The sequence below is a fragment of the Penicillium hordei genome, assembly GCF_028827395.1.
Source record: "Penicillium hordei strain IBT 12815 chromosome Unknown utg000002l_segment0_segment0, whole genome shotgun sequence".
NCBI lineage: Eukaryota > Fungi > Ascomycota > Eurotiomycetes > Eurotiales > Aspergillaceae > Penicillium > Penicillium hordei.
Window position 1 is genome coordinate 2,814,126 of NW_026623143.1, and position 27,137 is coordinate 2,841,262.

The 27,137-nt window shown below is 47.7% G+C and overlaps 11 protein-coding genes across 11 annotated transcripts; 5 read left to right on the forward strand and 6 right to left on the reverse strand.

Moving 5' to 3' along the window:
• Positions 1–588: 588 nt before the first annotated feature.
• On the forward strand, positions 589–1,874 carry N7537_004375 (DODA-type extradiol aromatic ring-opening family dioxygenase; the record flags this gene model as incomplete). The annotated part of the gene is made up of 4 exons (XM_056895432.1): positions 589–903; positions 963–1,135; positions 1,196–1,356; positions 1,411–1,874. The coding sequence occupies 4 exons, from the start codon at positions 589–591 to the stop codon at positions 1,872–1,874; spliced, it is 1,113 nt and encodes a 370-aa protein (XP_056755180.1).
• Positions 1,875–2,021: 147 nt separating this feature from the next.
• N7537_004376 (L51/S25/CI-B8 domain-containing protein) lies at positions 2,022–2,518 on the reverse strand (the record flags this gene model as incomplete). Its single annotated transcript, XM_056895433.1, has 4 exons — positions 2,022–2,080; positions 2,142–2,174; positions 2,258–2,364; positions 2,433–2,518. 4 exons carry the CDS (start codon positions 2,516–2,518, stop codon positions 2,022–2,024), a joined length of 285 nt encoding a protein of 94 aa, XP_056755181.1.
• Positions 2,519–2,973: 455 nt separating this feature from the next.
• Positions 2,974–3,795, forward strand: N7537_004377 (mitochondrial pyruvate carrier family protein; the record flags this gene model as incomplete). The annotated part of the gene is made up of 4 exons (XM_056895434.1): positions 2,974–3,164; positions 3,237–3,252; positions 3,402–3,538; positions 3,600–3,795. 4 exons carry the CDS (start codon positions 2,974–2,976, stop codon positions 3,793–3,795), a joined length of 540 nt encoding a protein of 179 aa, XP_056755182.1.
• Positions 3,796–4,609: 814 nt separating this feature from the next.
• On the forward strand, positions 4,610–6,369 carry N7537_004378 (putative extracellular exo-polygalacturonase; the record flags this gene model as incomplete). The annotated part of the gene is made up of 7 exons (XM_056895435.1): positions 4,610–4,919; positions 4,981–5,347; positions 5,405–5,678; positions 5,731–5,919; positions 6,031–6,132; positions 6,182–6,256; positions 6,325–6,369. 7 exons carry the CDS (start codon positions 4,610–4,612, stop codon positions 6,367–6,369), a joined length of 1,362 nt encoding a protein of 453 aa, XP_056755183.1.
• A 1,640-nt stretch (positions 6,370–8,009) lies between these two features.
• On the reverse strand, positions 8,010–9,290 carry N7537_004379 (NAD(P)/FAD-dependent oxidoreductase; the record flags this gene model as incomplete). Its single annotated transcript, XM_056895436.1, has 3 exons — positions 8,010–8,143; positions 8,201–8,995; positions 9,062–9,290. The coding sequence occupies 3 exons, from the start codon at positions 9,288–9,290 to the stop codon at positions 8,010–8,012; spliced, it is 1,158 nt and encodes a 385-aa protein (XP_056755184.1).
• Positions 9,291–10,928: 1,638 nt separating this feature from the next.
• N7537_004380 (uncharacterized protein) lies at positions 10,929–13,338 on the reverse strand (the record flags this gene model as incomplete). The annotated part of the gene is made up of 6 exons (XM_056895437.1): positions 10,929–11,302; positions 11,358–11,617; positions 11,682–12,883; positions 12,950–13,049; positions 13,106–13,160; positions 13,209–13,338. Coding segments are annotated over 6 exons (2,121 nt in total), but the record flags the coding sequence as incomplete, so codon positions are not given.
• Positions 13,339–13,817: 479 nt separating this feature from the next.
• On the reverse strand, positions 13,818–14,824 carry N7537_004381 (C2H2-type zinc finger protein; the record flags this gene model as incomplete). Its single annotated transcript, XM_056895438.1, has 2 exons — positions 13,818–14,336; positions 14,435–14,824. 2 exons carry the CDS (start codon positions 14,822–14,824, stop codon positions 13,818–13,820), a joined length of 909 nt encoding a protein of 302 aa, XP_056755186.1.
• Positions 14,825–15,794: 970 nt separating this feature from the next.
• N7537_004382 (CFEM domain-containing protein) lies at positions 15,795–17,377 on the reverse strand (the record flags this gene model as incomplete). The annotated part of the gene is made up of 7 exons (XM_056895439.1): positions 15,795–16,146; positions 16,205–16,587; positions 16,633–16,700; positions 16,766–16,802; positions 16,853–17,037; positions 17,096–17,228; positions 17,282–17,377. The coding sequence occupies 7 exons, from the start codon at positions 17,375–17,377 to the stop codon at positions 15,795–15,797; spliced, it is 1,254 nt and encodes a 417-aa protein (XP_056755187.1).
• Positions 17,378–21,218: 3,841 nt separating this feature from the next.
• On the forward strand, positions 21,219–22,461 carry N7537_004383 (cupredoxin domain-containing protein; the record flags this gene model as incomplete). The annotated part of the gene is made up of 4 exons (XM_056895440.1): positions 21,219–21,563; positions 21,635–21,670; positions 21,729–21,797; positions 21,853–22,461. The coding sequence occupies 4 exons, from the start codon at positions 21,219–21,221 to the stop codon at positions 22,459–22,461; spliced, it is 1,059 nt and encodes a 352-aa protein (XP_056755188.1).
• Positions 22,462–22,962: 501 nt separating this feature from the next.
• N7537_004384 (uncharacterized protein) lies at positions 22,963–24,519 on the forward strand (the record flags this gene model as incomplete). The annotated part of the gene is made up of 1 exon (XM_056895441.1): positions 22,963–24,519. The coding sequence occupies one exon, from the start codon at positions 22,963–22,965 to the stop codon at positions 24,517–24,519; it is 1,557 nt and encodes a 518-aa protein (XP_056755189.1).
• A 225-nt stretch (positions 24,520–24,744) lies between these two features.
• On the reverse strand, positions 24,745–26,691 carry ilv3 (dihydroxy-acid dehydratase ILV3; the record flags this gene model as incomplete). Its single annotated transcript, XM_056895442.1, has 3 exons — positions 24,745–25,112; positions 25,167–26,557; positions 26,627–26,691. The coding sequence occupies 3 exons, from the start codon at positions 26,689–26,691 to the stop codon at positions 24,745–24,747; spliced, it is 1,824 nt and encodes a 607-aa protein (XP_056755190.1).
• Positions 26,692–27,137: the final 446 nt, after the last annotated feature.

A 27,137-nucleotide genomic window follows, 5' to 3' on the forward strand; every position in this document is an offset into this window, starting at 1 on the left:
ACGCTTTAGATGTGGCTTGCATGTATGCATTTCCCCTGATGATCACCGGCACTTGATGTATTCACCCCGGTCAAGAACGCTTCTCTTCTACTGATTACTTTATTTCTTATTTTTTTTATTTCTTATCCTTCAATTCCCTTTCATGATTCGCATTGCTCTTCTTTCCTCCCCCATTTTATTCTTATTCTTTTTTTTTATTTTTTTTACGAATTGGATGTGCATGACTGGAACGGACACGATGGAGCCGATATCCCCGAACTGGTTGTAGTGTTTGTATACATGGATAGATTGCTGAACGACTTTAATACGCACAATGTTATATGTAGGATATCCGTAAATCCGAGCCAATGCTATAGGCGGATATATGAATTGTCAGCAGGTGAATTCCGCACTGACACACAGCTTATGGATTGAATTTCCAATGCTCAGCCTTATAATCGGCTCTCGTCGCTTCCAAAACATCTAATTAATCAGCTCTAGTTCTACGGTAGGTTCTCGAGCTATTTTTGTCTTTACATTTAGATATAAAACTGCTATTCGTTAGGTTTTGAGTAGTACATTGCCAGCTCCATCCTCAACAACCTATATATGTCTTCAGAACCAAACCGACATAACGACACGGAAACACGAACACCAAATTTATTCAGCGGACACAAAATCACTATCATCTCTCTTTTGACCGTCCTCGCGGCTGTACTTATTACCCTCTTCTGGGGAGACACCGCCAATCTGTTCGGTCTCCGACGCCTTTTCGGATCTTCCGCGCGCTCAGCGGCAGAACCTCTATCAGCTTCAGCATCTGCTGCAGCAGCTGCGACGCTGAAGGGACAATCCAACACCTTCACCAGCGATCACCTACAACCCAGCATGAAGACACCCGTTTACTTCCTCAGCCATGGCGGGGTGAGTTACCTATATCCTGGTTCTTACTATAGACTAAATGCTGATATGATACCCACTAGCCAAACATCATGTACGACCCCGACCACCCAGCTTACCGCAAGCTCGGTGAAATCGGGCGCGAGATAACCACCAAGGTCAAGCCGAAGGCTGTGGTGGTATTCTCGGCGCATTGGCAAGCCGGTCGAGATACGATCCAGGTGAATACAGTCGAGAAGACTGATTTGATCTATGAGTATGTTTCATATCAAAATCCCAGCCGCTATCTTGCAAATTCCTTACTGATTGGATTTAGCTTCGGTGGCTTCCCAAGCCATTACTATAAAGAGAAGTACCCACACGTGGGTAGCAAGGAGGTAGCGAATGAAGTGCTGAGGTTGTTGAAAGAAGCCGATATCCCGGCCGAGGGCGTGAAGCGCGGACTCGACCACGGTGTCTGGGTTAGCTTCAAGTGCGGTATGTGACAGTTTGCATCAAAACGATGATCCAATGCTGACGAGGACAACACAGCCTTCGAGCCAGACTCAAACCCACTGGAAGTTCCCATTGTACAAGTCTCGCTCTTCCACACCGAAGACCCAGACCAACACTACCGCCTCGGACAGGCAGTCGCGAGGCTTCGCGAGCAGAACATTCTGATCATCGTGTCCGGGATGGCTGTGCATAACCTCCGCGATCTGCGATTTGCTTTTGGCAGTTCGACCCCGATGCCGTATGCTGTTAGCTTTGACAAGGCGCTCAAGGATGCTGTGACGACTGCGCCGGCTGAACGGCAGAAGGCCATGGCTGAGCTGTTGAAGAGACCAGATGCACGCCAGGCTCATCCTTCATTTGAGCATCTGCTGCCTATTCATATTGGGGCTGGTGCTGCGGGTGAGGATCTGGGTAAGAGGATCTGGACATACCCCGAGGGGAGTATGAGCTGGGCGCAGTATCGGTTTGGCGAGGTTGGCAATGCTAGTAGCACGTTATGAGAGATAGCATCAAGTCATCACTGGAAGTAATTGAATTGGATTTTTTTTGGATATGAGCTTCGATTTCATCTATAGGTACAGAAGATGGGTGTAGAATGGTGGGAACGCGGGGGCATAAAATATATCTGCAGGGAAAACAAAAAGAAGCTATAGCTGCTGCTTCACCAACTGTGTAATGCGCTCTTCGATCTGGGAGTCCGACAGGCCTAAAAACATCAATTAGTATTGGAACTTGATGCAAAACTATGGTTGGTGGGGGATATTTACCGGACAACGCTTCCTGCTTCTCCTTGCCGAAAGCTATTGAGAGAAACCGATCGCGTTAGCTTGACTCGCTTATAAAAAAAAGCTCACACAATGGGCTTGTAGGTGTCCTGTCATACCATATCGGGCATAGACTCGAGGCTGGGTGCCCGCGGCCTCGCGCATCATGATGGGAGTCTGGGGGTTGTGCTTCTTCATAGTCGGGTAGGCGCGGTTCAGGAAAGACCTATAGGCACAGAAGAAGGTCAATCAGTGGGCTGAACCTCAATTCGCCTTGGGTCAGGGTGTACACACCTTGTGGCCGCGCTCGCTTCGGAGGTCTGGCAGAAGAGGAAGCGGAGCTCCTTCAGGCCTTGAGTGAAAACGTACTTGCCAGACATGGTGGCAAGATTATCAAGCAGATGTAAGGATTAGGGAAATAGAGGTCTCGGATGAGCCACGGGAGGATGAGCGTGGGAACAGTGGAATTGACTTGCTAGACAGTCTGCGATGCAGTGCATTATTCACGACGGCGTTGATTCGCTGCGCAGAGCCATAATCCCGCTAGTCCCAATATCAACTAGCGCAATATGCTTATGTCAGCTTCAACATCTGAAGCGTCATAGGTAGCGACAGCGCAAGAGAGATAGTAAGTGAGGGATAATTAATTGGAGTAGAATATACTCATTACTTGAGAGTAGCCCTTTTGTCTTCTATAAACTATATTTTCATCTGCCTGCGGTTGTGGTGGTTAATTGCCCTATCTAGCCTCCCCAACGGAAAACTCCCCCTTCCACCGATCACCGGACGACCATCCATCTTCCCTCTCACTAGAACCACCATCCCAGCTATCACCATGTCGTCTCGCGTGGGTTTCCGCTTCGTGAACAATGCTCGCTTTGCATTCCGCAATGCCTCCGCGCCCTTCCGCAGGCCGGGTGCCCAGGGCTTCCGCTGGCAGAGCTCCGAAGCCGGTGCTGGTGAGCAGCAAAATGCCTTCCAGCGCCTATGGAACAGCCCTGTTGGTATGAAGACTGTCCACTTCTGGTAAGGATTCTAAGCATGCTGCTTCTCTTGTCTTATTGCTACTACGAATTGACGCTAACTTCTGTTTTGCAGGGCCCCTGTTATGAAGGTACGATATCCCGATTTCCTTATTTGATATGCTGTCTATACCCTGAACCACCCTTCCGGATACAATATCTCTATCAAACGCCGCTATATCCTGCGAGCATTTTCCATACACTTGCTGAGCATCATGGCTAACATATATCCCTACAACAGTGGTGTCTGGTCATCGCCGGTATCTCCGACTTCGCTCGTCCCGCCGAGAAGCTCTCCCTCACCCAGAACGCTGCTCTGATGGGTACTGGTGCCATCTGGACTCGCTGGTGCATGATCATCAAGCCCCGTAACGTTCTGTACGTGGAACCCGATAGCAGATCCGCCGGGCACCAATGCTAACACGATATAATTCTATAGGCTCGCCGCTGTGAACTTCTTCCTCGGATGTGTGGGTGCTGTTCAGGTGACTCGTATCTTCCTTTGGCAGCGCAGCCAGTCTGATTCAACTATCGAAGCCGCCAAGGAGATCGAGCATGAGGCTGTTGACTCCGTTAAGGCCACCGCCGGTGCGGCCGAGGGCGTTGTGAAGAAGGCTGTTGAGAAGTCGACTTAGATGTGAAATGGATTCTGCGTTGGCGGTAAGGGGGCATGGAAGCGTGTTCCTGAATACATCTAGACCAGTATCTACAGGGACATCTTACCTGCGCTGAGGTGGGTGTTTAGGAGGATTTCGGGGTTGAGTGAGCTCGCTCGTTGGAGATAATGGTTGTTTCATCTCCCCCGGGCTTAGAATCTGCTCCTTTATTGGACAGCTGTTGTACATATAAAGCATGTTTTAAAGTGATTGGTTACTGTTCCTTCTGCGAGACGTGGCCAAGAAACTCCGAAGAATTTTTAGTAGCATTTTGCTTGTAAACCTAACTATCCTCTGATTAGTCGTTGCTATTAAGAAAGCCGGACGGCATCTATATTCATTTGAAATACATTGGATTTAGGGGCTCTACTGGCTCTGCCCAATTTATCCGGGATTTTCCTCCCAATCGGGGAAATCGCGCCAGATATTCCTCCTATCAGACTTGCTTGGGGACCACCCTCATGTAACGCCAGTCAGTTTATCCCCGGTCTGCTCTTCGACGAGACGGAAACTCACCATACAAGCCATGACCATGCCCCGGTTTCTCCACACATTGCGGAGTCATTAGCTCGTTTCCCCGGAGCAAATTGAACGAGATGGGGTTACCCCATCTCCTGACCGCCAAGGGCGCTGCTTAGCGTTGATCCCGGTCGAGCTAGATCGGAGTAACAGAGGAAAAAAATTGTCAATGGCGAGACTATATATAAGCTGTCTTGGAAGTTCCCAAACCCTATCTTTAGCCAAGAAGATTGCCAATCCCACTAAGAGCCCCTAGATTATCTTGACACCAACGATGAAGATTTCAAATACTTTGACCCAGGCCTTGGGGTTTTTGTTGTCAATCAGCACCACAGTTGAGGCTAAGGAATACTCTCGAAGCGAGGCGTGCCACCCAAACCATTCATTCAAGCCCCTTCCGGTCAGCCATGCCAGGACTCGCACCTGTCATGTAGCCAACCATGGCAATGGACACGACGATTCAGCCAATGTTCTTACCGCATTGAAGAAATGCAACAACGGAGGAAAGGTCATTTTTGATGCGGGCAAGACATATACGATTGGAAAAGCACTTGACATGACTTTCTTGAAGCATGTGGATCTCGGTATGCAATGCGCGTTGGAGTTCGATACGAGACGAGTGAGTACTTACGCAAGCTGTAATAGAAATCCAGGGTCATGTTCAATTTAGCAATGACACGGATTACTGGCAAGCAAATGCTTTCAGCCAGGTCTACCAAAACGCCACAACGTTCTTCCAGCTCGGTGGTGAGGATGTCAATCTCTACGGCGAGGGCACCCTGGATGGTAACGGTCAGGTCTGGTATGACTTATATGCAAAGGATGCCCTCATACTGCGGCCAATTCTGGTGGGTATAATTGGGCTAAATGGAGGTACTATTGGACCTCTCAACCTTCGTTACTCACCTCAGTGGTATCACTTCGTGGCAAACTCATCCAACGTCCTCTTTGACGGAATTGATATCAGTGGGTTCAGCAGCAGTGCGCATGAGGCTAAGAACACCGATGGATGGTAAGTTCATTTGCATTAAAAGAGAAGCTAGCTGCAGTTAACTAACACCTCCAATAGGGACCTTTATCGTTCGACGAATATTGTTATCCAGAACTCTGTGATCAACAATGGAGATGGTACGGTTCCCTTGAAAGATTTGACCCGATCGTCCTTTGCTAACCATGTCAAAGATTGTGTCTCATTCAAGCCCAATGTTACCGACATTTTGGTTCAGAACCTTCATTGCAACGGCTCCCACGGTATCTCTGTTGGCTCTTTAGGCCAATACCCGGGCGAAGTTGATATTGTGCAGAACGTGCTCGTGTATAATATTTCCATGTTCAACGCATCGGTAAGTTTAGTGCCGCGGGTGAGATAATTATGTTTCTAACAATATTATGAAGGATGGTGCGCGTATCAAAGTTTGGCCTGGGGCTTCCGCTGCGCTCTCTACCGATCTCCAGGGAGGCGGCGGATCGGGCCTGGTGAAGAACATTACCTACGACGGCATGACTATTGACAATGTCGACTATGCCATCGAAGTGACCCAGTGCTATGGCCAGAAAAATTTGACACTCTGCAACGAGTTCCCCGTACGTATCCATCAATCTCATTTTGTCACTATCTACTTTCATTCCACTTTGATAGCGTCACTATCACTTGTTTCTGGTTGCCGGAGGCTAACTAACATATACATCACACAGAGCAAACTTGCCATCGAAGACATTGTCTTCAAGAATTTCAACGGTGTCACCTCCGGTAAACGTGACCCTTATGTTGGAACGATTGTCTGCTCAAGTCCCGATGTAGGTCCTTGAACACCACAGAATATAACTCACCAACTGACTTGTATAGGTTTGCTCAAATATCAACGCCAGTAATATTGATGTCGTTAGCCCCGATGGGGATGATCAGTTCACATGCACAAATGTGGGTTTATCTTGAAAATTGTTGCAGTGTTGACAACACATTTACTGACTTATTTCCTCCATCTCTAGGTTGATAACAGTTTGCTGGATGTGAAATGTGCTTCCTCTAGCTAGATCAGGTAGCCCAGAAAACAATATTTAGAGTCTTGTTGGCAAATAGAACAATCAATCATGATGTTTCGATACAGATGGCCATTTTCCCTCCCGCCGACACCACATATATGCGATCTGCAAGCTGCAGGCTGCAAGCTGCAAGCATCAGCTACAGTTCGTCATTCTCAGCCGCTTTTGCCCTTTATCAATTTGTTATCGCGCACAAGTTACCCTGCAATTTGCCCGAAGTCATTGACAATCTTCGTGACATGATATGTGAGTTGCCCCAAGAGGCTACAGCACAGCCTACACCTGTTCGACAGTAGAGACTTGTTTCTGGAAAACTTAGGGTTTCTCTCCTCCCTCCCAACTTATTCAATCCTTCCACACAAATTACAAACTATCTCGAGGCATACGACATATGACAGCGTTTCCCGCATGCATCTGTAGTACATTACAGTGAAAATATATGTAATGCAACCGATGTGTAAGTGTGTGTATTCAAAGTTGTACATTCAATTGAAGCCCTCCAAATGGGACACCTACAATGGCTAGCTAGTCAGCTGCATATCGAGGTATGCCGAACTATACGCTAGCGATGAGAGCTATTCTAAGCAAACACCACACACGCTAATTGTCATTTTATTTGAAGAACGATAACATATTGCCTCAATTACTGTGTATTATATATATCTGGGTACCGCTGGGTATTTTGTCCTGATACGTGTGCAAACGTGGGATTTATATATTATGATAGTACTGTCTATATTACTATAATAGTATGATAGATATAATATGTACCATAAAGCCTCATGTAGGTAGGTACGCAATAGTGGCTAAAGAAACCGCTTGTATTTCCTCATTGTAGCTCTCCTTTTCTCTCTCTGAGCTTGAATTGATTCGATCATGGGGGTTCTTTTCTAGCACGCAACCCTGCCAAGCGATGAGATCATCCCTCATTTTTAGAATACGGTTGTATATATGCGTGGCACGGTGATAGATGTTTCATCCAAATTTGATTGATGACATAGTGGGGACAGAAGGATTTACTAGAATGGCTATCGGAAAAGGGAGGAAGAAATTTCTTTCTAAGCTCCTCCCTAGTGAGGTAGACGAATGATGGATTGGGTAAAGGCACGAATCCAAATTAAATACATTTGACTTTGTCTTGCTTTATTTTACTTTACAAGTTCCCATCTCGTGGAGATGGTGAATTGAATGATATGTTTTCCCCGAGAGTGAATGTCACTTTTCAGGACCTGAAGCCTGCTTCTGTATTCCACCCATGCTGTTTTTCTTTTGGAAGACAATTAGACATAGCAGTTGGAAATATCTAGCAGTCGGTGACCAATAAGTACGACGCACGCTTCTCAAGTGATTGTGCCTATGCTCGTCTATATCCCATATTAGCCCGCAATTTAGCACGTCAGCTGTACGTCTAACTAGTTGGCTCTGACCTACTTTCGTACTTGGAAATAAACTAAACCATGAAATTTAACTACTAGAAATGCTAAAAGGGTTACAAACCATCTTAGATTTGGGGGTAACAAGCTCGAATGAATACAACAAGATCAGAGGTGGTAGGTAGACCATTAATTACTATTAGGAATAGCCCTCCAGCTAATTGACTATGTAAACGGCACAACTTTAAAAAGAACCCATTACTTCTGAGCACGCTTCCATACATCGTCCAGGTCGTTGCCAATTGCACGAATGGCCTCCTTCTCGAGCTCACGGTGAGAGAGTCCAGTACGCTTCGAGACCTTGGATTTCGACTCCTCACGAGACAATTCCACTATAATCAAATACTGTTAGTCATCTATCTAGTATCAACAAATGGAAGAGAGCATACCGTGCAGATAGACAGCGGCCTTCTTGCCAGAGAACATCGCATGTGGCACATTGGTGCTGCCATCGCTGTTGGCATCGCCAACGGCAAAGACACCGGTCTCACTGGTACGCATTCCGCTGGTAACATTGATCTTGTCACTGACGATGCTCAGGTTCATCTTGGCTGGAAGTGTCGAGGTCTGAACAGTTGGGACGTTGATAATGATAGCATTCCGGTCAACAGGCTTTCCGGTAGTGAAGTGAAGGCGGAACTTGTCAAACTGCTGGTCACCGTTTTCGCCTCTGTTGTCCCCACCATCCTCAAGGCGCTCAATGGAAGAGATTGTGCGGTTATCAATGGTAGTGTTCCAGGCGGCAAGTTGTTCCTTCCAGTCTTCGACCTTGGCCGTTGCCCGGGCCTCACCATCAGCAGTTTGCGAGCCGTTCACGAATGCAACGATATCGGTGTAGAGAGTGTGGGTCTCCAACACGTTGCTCAGCATATCGGTGATATCTCCGATCATTCCAAATGGCTGGTCCCTGTGTTCGTAGCCATCGCACCACGGGCACCAGAAGATGCCGTGGCCCCATCCCTCCCGAAGGCCAGGAGTCGAGGGCAGAACGTCACGGACACCGGTACCGAGCACGATCTTACGGGCAGTGTAGTTCTTGCCCTTGCTGTCGGTCACGGTGAAGGCAGAGAAGTCTCCCTTTCCGAACGGAACGATTGATTCCACAGTTTCGTTGGCGAAGTGAGCAGTTGGATACTTCTTGATCTGCTGGAGAGCCAGACCTCTGAAAGTAGCCGGTGGGGTACCTGATGAGGGTGAAATATGTTAGGCAAGAAACTTTGTGTTGGGATAGAGCTAGGATCCAATCTCACCGTCGAAGCCAATGACGTCGTGCATCTCCCGGGTCGGAGCATTGCGGTACTCCTGGCTATCAATCAAGAGAGCAGTTCGGCGGACACGAGAGACACCACTGAGTGCACTGAGACCCGCGGGACCACCGCCGACCACGATGACATCGTAATCGGTCTTGGGAACTTCCACAGCGCTGGCACATGCCAGGAGGGAGACAAAAGCGGATGCGAGTGTTGCCTTGAAGACCATGGTGAAGGATAGACGCGACTACTCAGTTACTACAAAAGCACCAGGCAGCGCCGGACAAGGCCATTTATAGTCCGCAATGTTGCCCATGTCTTACAGAGTGGAGCGCAATAAAACAGCTCAAACAGGAGCAGAAGTGTGGGGACCCTAGTGGAGTTCGTTCATCTCCAGCTGCGGTGGCTGAAGAGATCGTCGGGATCAACAAGATCGCCATAGATTGTCAGGGATCGGGATATCTTACAGCTGGACTTTGGAGTGATGCCCCGGATGTGGAGAATACCTTTACTAGCAATTCATCTGGGGAAGCATCAGAAGTGAAGCTTTGAAAGGAATATCTAGAACTTCATACCTTTATCAATCACGCCTTCGGTAAGTAATCCTTTGAACGCCAAGTGTCTCTCAATTGGAGACTCCTTGGCTTTGTGGGGGCACTAGTGCTTTCGTGCAGAATAGTATTTGCTCGCATCTCAGCCACGTAGAGTGTCCCTTGGTTTCTGTCCTTCCGGCTGCTCCCGCGTCGATCTTTCGCGATATTGAGAGCACTAATGCTAGGGTACTCTGCAGAGCTCAATCTCACATTCACTTTGTGTTGCATTGCAGATAATTCTGATTGGTAGTAGTCTGGTATGGGAGAAGATACTCAAGGCTGTATGCTCTGCGGCATACGGGTCGATTCAGCACTCGTAGTTCAGCTTCATACCCGACTTGCATACATGGGAACCCAGGTGCACTGCCCTGGAAGTGGATTCAGAGAGGTGTAGGAGTGTGGATTCTCAATCTGTATCTATCTGCTACTTGTAGTTAACCTCATAATCTCAATGCTTACATAACAACACATGGTAAAAGAAGAAGAGGCAAGGGCAAGTGCGTAGTGAGGAGCATATTTCCTCACCACAGTATGTAGTGTTGTAACATCAACATCAGGTGTCGCCACGCTATAAGTACGTACAACATACAGAATAGACACAGTCATTGACCTTGACTACTAGTTATTCAATTCATACACAATTTCACTAAATCCACAACACCCCCGGCCTATAAATATTTCTTACACACAACCTCATGTTTCCCCGTCGGAATCTACACAAAATTAGGTAAACGTCTTGATGAGTGGCAAAACAAGAAAAAAGGCTATATCACGAATTAATTGGTCTGGAGTTACGCATGGAATACTCCGTAAAGATTGATGTGATGTGTCGAAGCTCTTTCAGCTCCACATGTTCGGAGGATCTTGAATAATCGGGCACAATTCCCGAGGTCCTGCTGCCAGGTCTTGATTGGCCATTGCATTTCTCCGTGTATACAGAAACAGCAGGAGGCAAGGGTGAAATAGAAGCTAAAATTGCCCTGGAAGGTTTGGCAAATACTAGGTCGAGTCAACATAGCACATTGGTGTCCGATTGTCCATTTACCTGCCATAATTTGTGTAGATATAGGAAGACAATGGTGGGTATCATTCACAGCGAGGATTCATCATGTAGGATAAACAGTACAATGCGCAAAATGTCGAAAAGTTCTCCCAGACTATAGAGGCCAAGTTATCACAGCCCCACTTGTAAATTCAAGTGTAAGTCCCGAACGTCTCAGCCCATCTAACAGAGTCTACCTGCTTTACAAACATCTTCGGTTCTGTCACGGTAATTATGCATCTTCCTGGTCATCAAGAAGCAACACCTTGAGCTTCTCCAATTTATCCTCGCAATGTACTTCCATCTGCATCACCACATCCACGGCATCCTTTCTGGTGACCAGCAGTTGTGATACCAGCCAAAAGTTATATCCATTCTTATAGAACCCCATTGACGCCCATTCATCACTTGTTACTCCATTGCGCAGTGCGATCCAGTAGTCACGCCAGCGGGATAGAGCATTCTGGATGGCAATGAGGATAGAATCTTCAGGAATCGTGGTGTCTTTTGTGTCAACTCCGACACTTTCCCTGGGATTCTTGAAATAGCCCATGCGCATGGAACAACCAAGCAGTGTCATATGGGTGTTAATAAATGTGAATAAAACTAAACATGGAGTCAGCTGGTGCAAAATCCAAAAGAAAACTTTTGGCGGACATACTATGAATCAAGATAAACATGTCCAAAGCAGTGAGGTCCATCGGATTCGACTCAGGTGCTTCGTCGAACAAATTTTTGAAGGCTTGTGAAACCGTAAGGCCGCGTGAAAAGCGAAAGTTTGGCTCCGCGAACGGATGCTCGGAGAAGAAAAGCGATTCATCGCAGGGCAGATCGCATTCCATTTCAGTGTGTGTCAGGCGACACGGGAAGTTCTGAAAGAAGAAGAATGCGCAATCGAGCAGCGAAATTATAGAAATAGTTCTGTTAATATTAGTTAAGGGAGACCGAAGAACGTTCCAAGGTTGGAATGGAGGAAGATAAATACCTAATCTGACTCTCTTTTTGTATCCACAAGTGCTCCAGAACCTGGTCATCGGGAAGGTGACGGGCTTTGACAAGCTCAATCCGGCGAGCAATCTTCACAACCTCACCGAATCGACTTTCCATCACGCGGGTTCGAGACAAACGGCTTCCTGCCCAGTATTGGACAATGTTGATGATAACCCCGGCCTGCAATTTCCTGAACCAATCCCAATCACAGTTTTGTTCGCCAAAACACCGGCTGCCTGAGAACGTGCCGCCGATTTCACTCTCTGCCGAGAAAACATCGCTCGCAAAGATAAAGAGCTCTGCAAAATCTAGCACTCTCTTCGCGATGTATACTTCCCTCTGGTCGCTACTGTACATTGCGCCCATAAAGACTACCGCAGCTAAGAGCGGTGGGGGAACTGTCTCCGGATCAAAGGACATAGGAAGTATGGCACAACTGGGTTGCCAGTATTTGAAATAGAGCGTAATGTATTTTCGTATGCGCGCAGTGGTCAATAGAAAGTTGAGATTCGCAGATACCTCGTCCTGCGCTGTAGAGTCAAGCGGGACCTGCCACGCTTGTGTTAATATTAAATGAATTAATGTCGTCGCGAATGGTCGCTCCGGTTCAAAGGTCGGTGGATCTCCGGGCAATGTAGTAGGATGCTGCCCTGAAGGGATGGCGGACTGGGAGCTCAGTTCATCGGCATGATAAGGATTCTGCGTGGGCTTCGGTCCATCACCAAAAGGGCGGTGGAGAAAATTCAGGAACGTATCTTGGAAGAATGGCGGCGCGGCAGAGTCGGAGTCAATGAAGCCAGAGCCGTATTCCGGCCGAGCGGTATCGATGTTGTATGGAAACCCTGTGCCTTGCGATTGCTCGAGGCCATTTGTATTATGATAGTTGAGGCTGCGCGTACGATCGCTGTGTGGGGGAAGTCGAAAGTTTTCTGTGAAGCTATCGGTGCCACCATTAAGTAGGAACTTGATCGATCCTCGGTCGGATGATGGCTCTTCACAGATTTCGGGTTTCATCGATACTTCTATATGGTTTGTATGAGACTTCCATTGCATCCAAGTTGACTCAAAGCTTGTTGTACCTTCTTCGATCCCGAGGTGGCTCGCACCTGCCGTTCGCTCGTTGTTGCACATCAAGTTTCTTTTCTGACACGATCCGCAAGGGCTTCTTCCATCGCACCGCAGTTTCATCGCGGTACACTATTTCGACCACAACAAAAGTCAGTTCCTATGGTGAAGTTTCATGCGATCTAGTCGCGGACTAACCGATTGACAGGCATGTCGCCGCCTACCCCTCTGACCCGTCTCCGGAATTTCGCGACCTTCACGCCTGGCGCAATCGGTGTAATGGACGCGTAAATTGTCACTAAATTCATGTCAGAATCCAGAGGTAGTATTATAGATTGTCTTGGCTTATCTAACCAACGCGCGAACGAGGTATTGCAGAATATACAGGAATATGGTTTCTGGCCCGAATCTGTTGAGGTTCAGTAAGTGGCATGGGTAGCTGCAGGACGGGGCATACGTCGCAAATGGTGGCGTTTGAGGTGATCAATGCGCGTGAATGCACGTTGACAGACATCACAGCGGAAATGCTTGTCCGTCGGCTTCATGGTGGGCCGGGGAGGAGGGGGATATCCGGGGTAAAGGAGAGACCTGAGACCTCGGGAGGGAACGATATCGGAGTGGGGAGGTAAGGGTGAGGTATTGGTATTTCAGTGGTGCCCATAAGGAAAAGGTAACTTTTGGCCCCTTTTAGCGCCAATAGATACGTGACAATATTACCAGTTGAGTACGGTATGGTCAGTTCCCCGAGATCACTATCTGTGACGCCAGGTTTGATCAACGAAGATAGGGGATTACTTGGACATGAATAAGGGTCTCTTATTCGAGTGCTCCATCGTGTCCTTTTGAAATACGCTTCGAGGGATTGAACATGTCAACCAACACCAGATGGAGAGAAGATAGATTTTTTAATTTAATTCAATAGAAACTGCAAGATAATGAGTATGACACTAAGAGTATGGGACAATCTTGGTAAGCTACTAGACCTTTCTTCCATAACGTTCATTGCTGACCTCAAGTAAACAGTCACCGTGTGGTTTCCTCCCAAGCAAACTTTATCGTTGAGATCTCAGAGCGAAGTGATCACCTTGCGGTTAAGAATAGCGTCGTTCAGTCGTCGATGGACTCTTTGGACGTCCCCGAACCGGATGTATCCACACGACTCACTCTCCAAGTGATTGAACAAAGCACCGAGAGAGACAAACTCTTTATCGCACCCACCACGCCAATTGAGGCAATGGTAGAGCTTCTCCTTGTGGAATGGCGAGTTGAGATGCGAGTTCAGACCGGTCATCGAGTTGAAACCCCTTTGGCACAGGTAGCACACCCAGCTTGTACCATCAAAGGCGAGATTCGTGGCATAGTAGTGTACGTTCTGGTCATCGCGCCATCCAATCTGCTTATTTGTGACAAGCCCGTTAGGGTCGAGGCGTTGGAGCATGTGGTGAATTGTCTCTCGGTTCCACTGGGCAGCCTTCGGGCAGGTACCATATTCGACGTGATGAGTGACGCCACTTGCAGTGACAAAGTGAGCGTTGCAAAATGGGCACACGATCTCAGTGCCCCGATGAATCTTCGAGTTCAAGTGCTATTCGTAGATAAGACGGACACAAATTAGTCAAAATCCTACGACCAACCAGAGCCTAAGGGCCGGGAATCTCCCTGAGATCGGCTTGGTTCTCGTACCTGGCGAAGACAGTTCTCGTTCATGAAGCGCCGATCGCACCCAGGGCAGTAGTTCTGGTAGTGTCCCTGTGCCTCCATATGCTGGTTCGCAGCTTCATCGGTATGGAACATTTGGGAACACGTCTCGCAGGAAACTGTTGGCTTCCAATGGTCCTTGGCATTCATATGCTGATTGGCAGCAACCTGCGAAGAGAAGGTACGGATACAGGTCTCACATTCAAAGACTGGTGCCCGGTGGTCAAGCGCATCCATGTGCTGCTCGCAGCTACGTTCAGTCTGAAAATATCGAGGGCAAGTCTCACATTTTACCCAATGGTCGTATGGGTCCACGTGAGCAGCGCAGTCCTCACGGTAGCGGAACTCGAAGTCATAGGTGCCACGTTCGTACATCTTCACTTGACGACATAGAACCGGATGAGGAGATATGGATAACAAAGACCGTGTGATGAATCAATTGGTAAGAAGCAGGATGATACGAAAGGATTAGAGATGTCTTGCAGAGAGGAGAGAGGTGTAAAATGGAAAGAGAATGAGGGATGTGGGCAGACAGGTTTTGTTTGTCGCATAGCAAACGCCTGTCAAACCGTGTACGCGCGGGTACTAGTTCCAGTCTCGAGGGGATTGTTATTTTTATTAGCATATCTTTCTTGGCCCACTTTATGTTACTTCGTTTGATGTAGTTTTCTCATAGTCTAACAGCAGAGAGGATCGAAGCAAGGCAAGAAGAATACACACCGAATTCCACAATCTGGATCCGCATTGTCATGATACTCCGAGGAAGCCTGGTGCTCTAGCAGATAGCGATTGAACAGCTTGTGTTCTGGGATTCATAATGACCTAATTCTATTTGGCATACGGCTATCATCCTCGATGGAAATCTTGCTTTGATCCGTCACTGTAAATGGGTCGTAAGTCCAGCGAGGTTTTATGCAAATGTGCTGCATCCAGACTCGTCGTAGAAGTGGATAGACTTCATCTGATTGTTCGATGATGACATCCAACTATTTCTAATATACGGAACATGACTCCTCATTGTTAAGGCTTTGCTGTCGCGGCTGAGCTATAAAATTTGTGGGGAAATTTACTACTTGGGAAACCCAGGAAGTTGAGGCAACTTTATAGAGCCTAGCTGAATAACAGAAAATACTTGCAAATGAATTTCGTGCCGCGGAAGATGGGCTATGTGTATGAGGAAATACGGAGTCGCACGCCATCTTTCGGTCATGATATGTACAATGTAGAGCCTAGCTTATTATAAGATCAGTTGATGTTTCAAAGAATCTAGTGTCCATGTATTAAATTAGATCTCATCTACAATGAATATGTAGATATAGAACATGTAAAAGTGCAAATTCATCCATCATTGCCCACGTTTCGGCATATCCACCAGCTCCACATCACTATTCGCTGGCGACCGAGACTCATAATTCACCGAGTAGGTCACAGACTTGTTTATATTGCTGTTACCCGTGGGCATTTTGTTGTAGTACTCAGCCATGTTAGATGGATTCGTTCGGTTCGATGATCCCCCTAGGAATCGGGGGAACCATCGGCCGAGGAGAGCTCTGAATGCAGGTAGGCAAGCGCACATAACAGAGATCTGAGATTCGATGACGGACCAGTGCATGAGGGGGTATAGACCGAGAGTCTCATTGGCGCCCCAGCGGTTGGTCCAGAAGACGACGACTCGGATTATCGCGATGATTGTTAGACTGAGAGTTTGGTTAGTGACAAGTAACTGAAAACAAAGCCAAGCTAGCGAGTACATACACAGAGCCCACGATAAACATCGCCGCCACAGTTAGCTTCTTTCGCAGAGGCAACTGCAACTTGATCACCTCATACACCGGCATGACGATCAAGATGACGTCGACAAAGATGTTCACCAGACAGTTAACAAGAACCGCGTCGATAAAATTGAGGCAATGTCCAGGTTCCTCGTGCATCCAGCCAACCCATGTTAGCCGTGTTGGCAAGCAACGGAAGGCATCCACTGAAGCCCAGGTGATACCGATCGCGGCGTTGGTACCGATGAGCGCATATGCTAAATAGCGGAATGTGCCTGCTTGGAAGATGCGGAGTAGAAAGAGGCACACGGAGATCTTTGCGAGGGAAATTTGCACCTTATACATAACGGCCATAGCTTGGAAATACTGTTCTTGTTAGATTAGAACTGAGCCTTGGAGAGGGGGCCGAACCTGGTAGAACTTGGTGATTGAGGGAAAAGGGACGTCCCAGATATTTCGTCCGAAGCCATTTCGGATCACTGATTTGTTAGTTCTTTTTTCTTGTAAAATCCGGTGATATGGATGACCAATAGTGCCGGCTTACTGTAGATATCCAGAACATATATCGCAGCTCCTATGACCTGCAAGGCTGTTAATACCGGGCAAGAGAACATCAAGAAGTGACACTGACATATGAGACAATTATTGTGTAGTCATCCCAACCCCATCCGCCAGCGAGGCCGCCGAACTTGGCGATCATTCTCATGACGAAGAAAAACGACGCAAGAATAAAAGGGATTAGAGTCGAGGCGTTTACCACCGCGGGGCCTTTGTGCGGTGTTATATTACATTCTTTTTCATAGAGACGTTTTGTAGCTAGCAGAGTTAGAGTAGACTTGGAATATCAATCATATCAATCACGATAGGGACGTACTGAAGAATTCCTTTGACGTGCAGTTACTTTCAGCGCAACCCAAAAGGGCTGTGGTACGAGAGCTACTAGCACAGAAGCATGATGTATTTTTGCTCAGTGAGCAATCAGAGAATAACTGTTTGTCACAAGTGATCTAGCACATGCTCATTAGCAATAAATACAACTGCGTTTGGGAGACGTACGTACCGTGCAAGATGGGAAGACAGTTGTATTCCAGTCTGCTGCATGAATCCCCACTGTAAGCAGAGCTACAAGGGCGAAAAGGAATAAATGAACCCTCATGATAGTAACAGACGTGTTCAAAAACAACGTTGAAGGAAATAAGAGGGGGAGGATTTTTCCCCCTGGGCAGTAGCGGGTTTTGTTCTAACTTTGATACGAATGGCCCCGACTCAGTAGCGTGGACACTCCTTGGACATTAAGCTTAACTACTTCGAACTATGGCGGCGGGAATTACTTCCTAGGTATAGTAGATCTCGATTGGCAAACATAAGTCGACGATCATGATTGGAAAACAAGGAAATACTCCGCTCTCAAAGCTGGTTCAAGTGAAACGAGCCCTCCAGGGCTGATTCCGGTGAGCGCCGAAGCGGGTACCCTTTTCCAGAATATTTCCGCGATGGGTTCTGGGAGGAGGGCCATGCGACGGCAACCACATAATTGCAAGAAAGAGATTGAATGTTCCCACCTAGAACCATGGTTAGGGAATCCCTCGGTAGTTCCTGTACAGTTGGATGCTGAGGATCAGATCGGATGTCGATTTTTTTCATCGCCAAGAAAGCCGACGGACTCCAGACCTCGACAGATCGGCGCCAGTATGGGCCCCAATTTGGTCCGGACAAATGGAATGGAATGAAGATCAACAATATTTAAATGAAACTACCGGGTTTAATAACCAAAACCCTCAATTTGATTACGTACATATCAATGTTCAACTATTCATGGACGAAAACAACAGTGGCAATATTCGTATCGATGTACCAACGTCCAGCATACTTCACGCAGCAATATTCGTTGCTAAATGAGGGTAACGTATGAAATACACCAGTGATATTGGATGTTTGGTATAGTGTTAGACTCATGGGCAGGGATGGACACTACTTAAAGAATGCGCTAGATCAAAGGGAGATATCAAGCTCTAAAAATGCTCCACTAGTCCAGATTCAGGATCAATAAGCCGGGTTTTTGTTAGCATGTGCTGCAATTGATCATTATTGTATATTGTATGGCTAGGAAGGGGAGAGCTGAAGTCGCGGCAATTATACTATATTTGTAGCACGCTTGTTGAACTAGTATTGGACTATTGGACCACAGCTGAAGGCAGGGTCGCAGATCTTGGTCTTACTCTACTTTGTACATCTTAAGCCGATCATAAATAAGGAGAGTGTGGAGATTCACGTCAGTATGTGCCCGAAATTCGACTGACGGCACGGGACGCATTACGTACCTAAATTAGACGAGATCTCCGATGCTAAGCCTCCTAGTTCATTCTGTGTCTTGGAGCCCGGGCCATTGAGCCCTAAAGTTCTAATGGCTGTTTTTAAATAAGACCATGGACTCTGTTGAAGAGATAGATTATGCACACTCAAAGACCAAGTATTCATCACTTAGCTCGAGCGTTTCGTTAGGTAAGGCAAGTGTGTATGTATCATTTCCAAACGCCAGATTGCTTGAATATGCGCCAAATTTTTGATCGGCGTTCTAAGCTTGGTATGAGACACCGGTGGCTTTTAGCGCTGACGGCCACCCCCTTTACAGACCATATAGGGTTTCACAAAAGTCCAAGTGGCGGGGAAGCACATATGGCATAAAACAATTTTGACCCTCATACGCGAAAAGCAGATTCTTCAACGAAGACTTTACGTGCGACTTTGCTATCACTAACCAGTGTAGCTAAGCGTAGCGGATTGTTCAACATCACCCGCTATCAATTGCAGTACCCATCAACGGGAGCGACGGCTGGCAAGCCGACAAGTCACACTAAAACAGATTTGTCCAATTCCGAACTATCAGTGCTAGTCGTGGATTTACAGTATAGCTCGTATTCTTATAAGGTTTTCACCTGGCCTGTCTGATAACTCCGTGTTTTGACGGAACTCCGATTACGAGTATATTGTACAGAGACAATGTCATTATGGTCTTTCTCAGCCGATTATCTTCATTCTAATAATAGTTGGGCCGATATCGGAAGCCACCGGAAGTAGGGTGACCGTCTTTTTTAGGTGCCAGGTTGTCTCTGCTTGGTAGGAGTCTTTGTGATATTTCGCTTCGCCGATGCAACTATCCGATACATCCAGTATAAATTTGTGAAGAAACAATGGCCACCCTTTTGATTATAGCAATCTTGCCCGAGGCCGCTCTCATTGCTATATACAGCTGTATCTTTAGAGTCAAAGTACTAGTATTGTCTAGATCGACACGATTTGGGCTAATATTTGCATAGCAAGCGAGTTAGACTAGAAAGCCACGGGCTGATAAGCTTGTTATTAGAGTAGAAGAGTGAAGAGTGATTGCATGCTTGTATACAGCGTTTATCTAGCAACTCTGGAAATTGCATGTTTAGTATTCAATTGGAATCTGGTAGTAGATTTTCACAATATAATGTTCTTGAACAACCTGCCACTTCAGTCCTAGACATAAGGATAATAGTAGTCAGGGTGTAGGATTTTATCAAAATTTAAAACATCGACGATGAAAGAAAATTAGCGGGACGAACAAAGAAGTCTGAATAACCAAGCGCGGCTAATAGAACAGGCGCTTTTTCGTGATGCGTAAATCATAGAGAAATGGAGCTAAGCTCTTAGCCCTTGATGTTGCGAAAATCTCAGATATTAAAGCTCCCTGAACTCATTGCAATCAAACGTTATCACTGATCAAAGCAGTCCAAAATTCTATTGGAATGAAACGTAGTAAAGTGATTACATGAGCTTATTAGAACTCATCCATAGTTCGAAAAGTAACGTTGAATGTGCGGTTATTAACCTAACAATCCAAACTTCTAGTTATAGGCTAAATAACAAAGGAATCTGAAACTGGCATTGGATGCTGAGACAAAGGCGTCATGGGAACGGCAGAGATTGAAAAGAAATCCTTCGCAACAACATTGACCTAATAAGCCCTCGAATCATATACATCGATTTTATTCCAACCAACAGCTATCCGAGTCTTGGCGTTGATCATTGACCAGATCGTGGCAGTCTCTCAGCCTCACAATGCAACGTGGGCTAGCCCTATACAGACAATGCCAAGACTATTTCGAGCAAGGGATGCCGATACGATGCCAATGGTCTCGGGGGTGTCATAATAATCGTTAAGTAAAATATATTAAATTCAACAGAGTGGTCTGGATTCTCTGTACTTCGTGTGACACGAGGATTCTCGAGTCATGTAGATGTAATATCAAGTTTTCTTGCGACCGCACTGCAAATCATGTTTGAGCACCGTTTCAAATTCTTTGAAGAACCAAAGCCAAAATTTAAAATAAATCTGTCAGGCTCAAGTCTTTGAGGCGCAGAAACATCTTTAAATGGAACAAAGAGGCCCGAGGGGAAGACGTGGTAGGGTGACGGCCTGAGGGGTGCACGAGAGGATTCGTCCATGCAAGCCTTGGCTTTGCTGACCGTAGCAAATCCTGTACCACCTATTAGCATGGTTAGTGTTCCATTAATGCGAGCTGAAGAGAGCAGTGGGTGTTTCTACATAGTGCTTAGAGTGATGTACGGGAGTCTTTGGGGAGACAAAAGGAAAGGTTTGGATCTGGTAGAGAAATGCTACACCTTTAATAGTAAAGGTACCCTTTTCATGCGCGCTATGCGCTAGGCAAATAGTAAATTAGGAAGTCGATCTACATACGGAGTACTAGCCCAGTAACTACTGTAGACGAGGTCACTCTTCCTATCAGAAGCCGTCCATGGTCCATTGTGCAGTGTGCTCAGCCCAAAAGCATTCGAAATGCTACTCATCCTTGTCCAAGTCCTGGCTTTGGAATTTGAATTCTTTGTCTTCTAGCCTAGTCCTCTTTTCTCACCCTCGTCGCCATTTTCTCCTACAGTGGAAAATCGCAAATCACTAGATTGCGGTGTGCATATTGTGTTGACGGACCGTCAGCCCTCCCCTGTACATGATGTTTATGAGTCGAATAACTTGGCCACTGGTATGGTTAGCTTTGGCGACCATGACAGTGGCTGCCGGCTCTTCAAGAGCTGCAACTGTCGCCACCCCGACCTCCTCCTCGACGAGTATCAGCACCCACACAATCCAGGTGGGACCTAAGACAAATCCGCATCAATTTGTTCCAGCCAATATCACGGCCAATATGGGCGATATTGTCGTCTTCGAATTTTACCCAACAAACCATTCTGTCGTGAAAGCAGATTATCTCGCTCCTTGTGTACCAGCAAGCGGAAACATCTTCTACTCCGGGGCCTTTGTGGATTTCAATGAGCAGGATGGGCAACTCGTCGGACCAGTGAGTATAATAAATCTGAGAAGCAAAACAAAATCTTGATCAAAACAACGCGGCTAATATATGCAATGCAGGCCCCGACTTGGTCCTTGCGAGTCAACGATACCAAGGTATGCATATACTCCGACCGCAGGCCCACAACCTTGGATTGAATCTAACAATGGTTAGCCCACATTCTTCTATTGCACTGCTATAGATTCATGTTTGAAGAATGGAATGGTCGGAGTGATCAACGAGGTATGACTCTCGGTTGCCCCCGAGGGCGGATTCACGCTGACTATTGGACCCACAGAACACAAGCCAGACATGGGAAACACAATACGAAAAAGCTCTGAAATACCCTTATATGCTAGTCCCAGGCCAGTCCATGCCTGCCGAAGGCGACGGCAGCGGTTCCAACGGTAACGACACAAGCGGCGATGGTAGCTCTTCTGACAGTAAGCATGGGCTCAGCTCGGGGGCCATTGCAGGTATCGCCGTTGCAAGTGTGGTCTTTGTGGCCATATTGGTGGCATTGTTCTTCGTTCTCGGTCGCAACCGCGTGTATTCGCAGTGGATGTCCTCGGAAGATGGGCGCACGGAGAGAACTGCACGCTGGGCAATGTTCAACCATGGTGAGGGATACGGCAACGGGAAAAGTGAAGCTGGAGGTAGTAGTGTCCCTAACCACAGACCAACCCATAGCGATGTCACCGCCGTCTCTAGTCCGGATCCGAATGTACGCACCTTGTCACCTGGGGTGGGAGTTCCCTCCGGTGCCGGTTCTCCGTCAGCGCAGCAGGGCCACTGGAGCTGGAATGAGCCTCCTCAACGGCCCCGTGCAAGCGGGATGGCCACAGAGCTGGAGGGGCATCCCATTATCTGGGAGGCACCAGGCAGTACTCCAGGTTATCGTTCCTAAACAGGTGTCAAACCTTTTGAGATAGGGCTGGGATGGGGAGTTCCGTGTCGAGTCGAGGCGGGCCTCAGTGACGTCTTTGGATCTTTTGGGGGTTGTGGTGTTGGCCGTTCAATTGTTTTCCATGTGTGAATGGGTCTACCTTCTTTATATATGTATAAATATACTTGATACCTGGGATTCGTTGCCTGGTATATTAATTTATTTTGATTTGTTGATACTTTAATTCCTGAATGGGTAAGCCAGCCTTACACCCGATTCTTCACTTGCCCATATCTCCCGTATTGCTGGGCCTCGCGGTCACCGTAGTTCAGTGGAGGGAATATCGACCTGTGCTGAATAGACGATAATTGTAATAAAACCGGGTATAACACAGTTACCACTACGTCGAAGGTTGTAGATTGCGTATCATGTGTATCGAGACCTATCGTAATTACGGTAATATTGATTAGCCGACTTCCCCATGCGCCCGAAAATTATTTCCCAAGTGAATTGCCCTCTATCATGTCTACACCACCGAAACGTCCAGCTTTGGGAATTTCGGGGACCCAAAAACAAGCTCTTCGAGTTTGGGCACAAAGTCAAAACCCCCGTCCATCGCAATCCCAATGTTCTGCTTGGTTTGAACGAACCTATGGACGAAGCCTCTCCCAATCGACCATCTCATCTATTCTCTCCAGTAAGTTCGGCCACCTCGATGCTGGTCCGGCATCCACTTTAAGACGTCAACTGGCACCGCAATGGCCCCTCTTGGAAACACCACTTTATGAATGGCTCGCAAGCCAAGAATCCACACCCACGGCCGATGTTATTATTACCAGAGCACGTGAAATCTGGAATCAAATTCCGGAATACCAGACTCTACCACTTCCTCACTTTAGCAATGGGTGGTTGAATAGGTTTAAGAAACGATATGCCACCCAAGTCCATGATCGCCAAGATGGCATGCCATTGCCCCCACCCCAAACCGGTCGCAAGGAAATGAGAGCAATGAAAACGCTATGCGGTGAATTCCCAGAGGACGATATCTACAACATGGACGAGACTGGCCTTTTCTGGCGGAAGCCTCCATTCGGCGCTTCCCCCGCTCAAGACCAATTGACAACAAATAGGGAAAATTCCCGCGTCTGCCTCATGCTCTGTACAAACAGCACTGGGTCAGATCGGTTACCCCTTTGGTTCATCGGACATACGCATACACCAGAGGCGCTTCGCAAGGCGAATCTCAAAGCCATGGACTGCCATTGGCGATATCACCGGCAGGCCTGGCTGACGCAATCGATCATGCAAGAGTGGCTTCTCTTCTTCTACGACCATGTAGGGGAGCGCAGGGTTTTGCTTCTGCTGGACAATCATCCAGACCACCAAGCTGCCATTGAGGCTACGCCACCGCCTCCGAATGTGCATGTCCAACTGTTTCCCACTCAAACTCACACATCGAATGAGCAACAGCCGATCAACTTGGGAATTTCTCAGACTCTGAAACACTACTATCGCAGGCAATGGCTTGCGTACATTGTGGCTGGTATGGAATTGCCCCAAAATCCAGTCCACACGATGAGTCTTTATCACACTTTATCTTGGACCACCCGGAGCTGGCGTCACGACGTTGCAAGCGCGATTATTTACAGAGCTTTTCGGAAGAGCAGTTTAATGGACCCGCAGATTGAGTTCATCACTGCTCCAAAATCACCGGATCTGACGAATCTCTACGAGACAGTCACACGACACAATCCTGATGGTCGAACGGTCACCAGCCTTGAAAACTTCACTCATCCTGTGGACGAAGATTTCGAGAGTGTACCAAATGTTGCCGGGTTTATCGTTGAAGGTGAACCTACTTTACAGCAACTGGACGACACCATTGTGTCCATCCCGCCCGAGCAACTCGTACCTCCTGCTGTAGATGCAGTTATTGGGATGCAGACGGCCATCCGATACTTGGTACATGAGTCTTGGGCCACTGCGAAAGACCTTCAGGCTCTCGAGAGAATAGAGAGAATGATCAATCGTCTCGCCATTGAAGAGCGACGACAGGCGCACATTAGTCATTCTGATTGAAGAAGTCAACGAGAATGACGATGATAACCGTATCCTTTCTAGCTGCCAAGGTATGATGTAGAAAACAAGAGCCTAATATAATGGAATTGCCGAAAGTAATCGGAATGAACAAGAAAGTAATATTCAAAATGATATCATATATAACACAGGCTCCATAACGGGGAATCGCTTTTGTATTTCAGACAGGACCCGAGACCAAATAAAAAAGAAAATCAAGGAAAGATTTTACTCTACAGCATCAGTGATACAACCCAGGCTGGCATTCTGGACGGTTCTGGCATATTTGCCCAGAGTACCACGCATGGTAAGACCAGTCTCGGGGAGATCGCCAGCATCCTTGCGGGCTTCCCACTTCTGCTTGCGGTCGGCGAACTCAGCATCGGAGAGTTCGACATCAAGAAGGCGCTTGTCGGCATCGATGGTAATGACATCACCGTCGTTGACAAGACCGATGGGACCACCGACGGCAGCCTCAGGGACAATGTGACCGATCAAGAAACCGTGAGAACCGCCGGAGAAACGACCGTCAGTGATGAGGGCACACGAGTTACCGAGACCGTAACCCATGAGGGCACTAGAGGGCTTGAGCATTTCTATAAAAATGTTAGCATTATGGTCAGCCATCACGTAGACTTTTTTGCACATACCAGGCATTCCAGGGCCACCCTTAGGACCGCAGTAGCGAATGACAACAACGGTCTTCTCCTCCTTCTTAATTTCTCCACGCTCCAGAGCGGCGATGAAGTCATCCTCACTATCGAACACACGAGCCTTTCCGGTGAAGGACATGCCCTCCTTACCGGTAATCTTGCCGACACTACCACCCGGGGCCAGAGAGCCACGGAGGATCTGAATGTGACCAGTCTCCTTGATAGGGTTGGAGAAGGGGCGGATGATCTTCTGGTCGTCGGGGAAGCCGGGGAGCTTCTCCAGGTTCTGAGCCATGGTCTCACCAGTAACAGTCATACCAGAGCCATCAATAAGACCCTCCTTGAGGAGCAGCTTCAGGAGTGCGGGGGTACCACCGACGGCGTGCAGATCGGCCATGACGTACTTGCCGGAGGGCTTGAGATCAGCCAGGAAAGGAATCCGGTCGGACACGGCTTGGAAGTCATCAATGGTGAGCTTGATGCCGACTGAGTCGGCGATGGCAATCAAGTGCAGCACAGCGTTGGTAGAGCCACCGGTGATGTTGACAACAACCATGGCGTTCTCAAAGGCCTGACGAGTGAGAATATCGCGAGGGCGAATGTCCTCAGCGAGCAGCCTCTTGATGGCACCACCAGCCGCGAGACACTCAACGTACTTGGCCTGGGAGTTGGCCGGGTTGGAAGAGGAGCCGGGTAGGGTCATACCCATGGTCTCAATGGCGGAAGCCATGGTGTTGGCAGTGTACATACCACCACAAGCTCCCTCGCCTGGGCAGGCGTGGCGGATGACGTCAAAGCGCTGGGGCTCTGTGATCTCCTTGGTAAGGAATTGACCGTAGGCCTGGAAAGCAGACACAATATCGATATCGGCGTTGTTCTGGGTAGCAGCACAGCCGGGCTTGATGGATCCACCGTACACCATCAGACTGGGGCGGTTGATACGACCCATAGCCATCAGAACACCGGGCATGTTCTTGTCACAGCCGGGAATACTGATGTTGGCATCGTACCACTGTCCACCCATCACGGTCTCGACGGAATCGGCAATAAGGTCACGACTCTGCAAAGAGTAACGCATACCGGTGGTACCCATACTGATAGCATCACTGACACCAACGGTGTTGAACTGGAAGCCAATCAAGTCCTGATCCTGGACACCCTGGCGGACCTTGTTGTTCAGGTCAAGCAAATGCATGTTGCAAGGGTTGCCGTTGAACCACACTGACGAAATTCCGACCTGGGCCTTGTTCATGTCCTCCTCTTTCAAACCGACTGCGTACAGCATTGCCTGGGAGGCACCCTGTGACTTGGGTTGGGTGATGTTGCGGGAGACCTTGTTGAGCGCCTTGTCATCCTGGAAACGAGGGAGAGTGGTTGAGAGAGACCGACTAAAGAGAAAAAAAGAAGTTAAGTAACCAGAGAAGCAATTGACTCAAAACACGATTGAATCAACTTACACAGGGTTAGCCCGGGACAAGCTCCGGAGAGCGGCGGGCACACGGGCCCGAGTCTGAGGAAGCATGATGAAATGGATATTATCCCAAAATCACCAAATAGAGCAATACAATTGAAAGTCTGGAGAAGAGAGGGGGACAAGAAATAAAAGGCGGAAGCTCAAGGGAGTGAGTGGGTCGGCCACTCCGACAATCGCACCGGAGAAGGGCAGAACCTCCCCGCCAATTGGGTACGTGCCGTTGTCAGCCCATTACTGGGGGAATGTGCAAATCAACTTATCATATTTGCGTGCAATAGGAGCTTCTCAGGTTGCCTCCATATATGACTCACGCCTTCTATATGCACTAAAGCATTGACCAACATGAACATTGAAGATTATAGTTAACGAAGTGAATTGTTGGCCTGGCCCCAGAGAATGCCATCCCAGCGATTTGAATAGCATGGCGAGTAGAAGCATTGACAACGGATATTCACCAGGAAAGAATAGCGTCTAGCGCTCACTATTTGAATGCC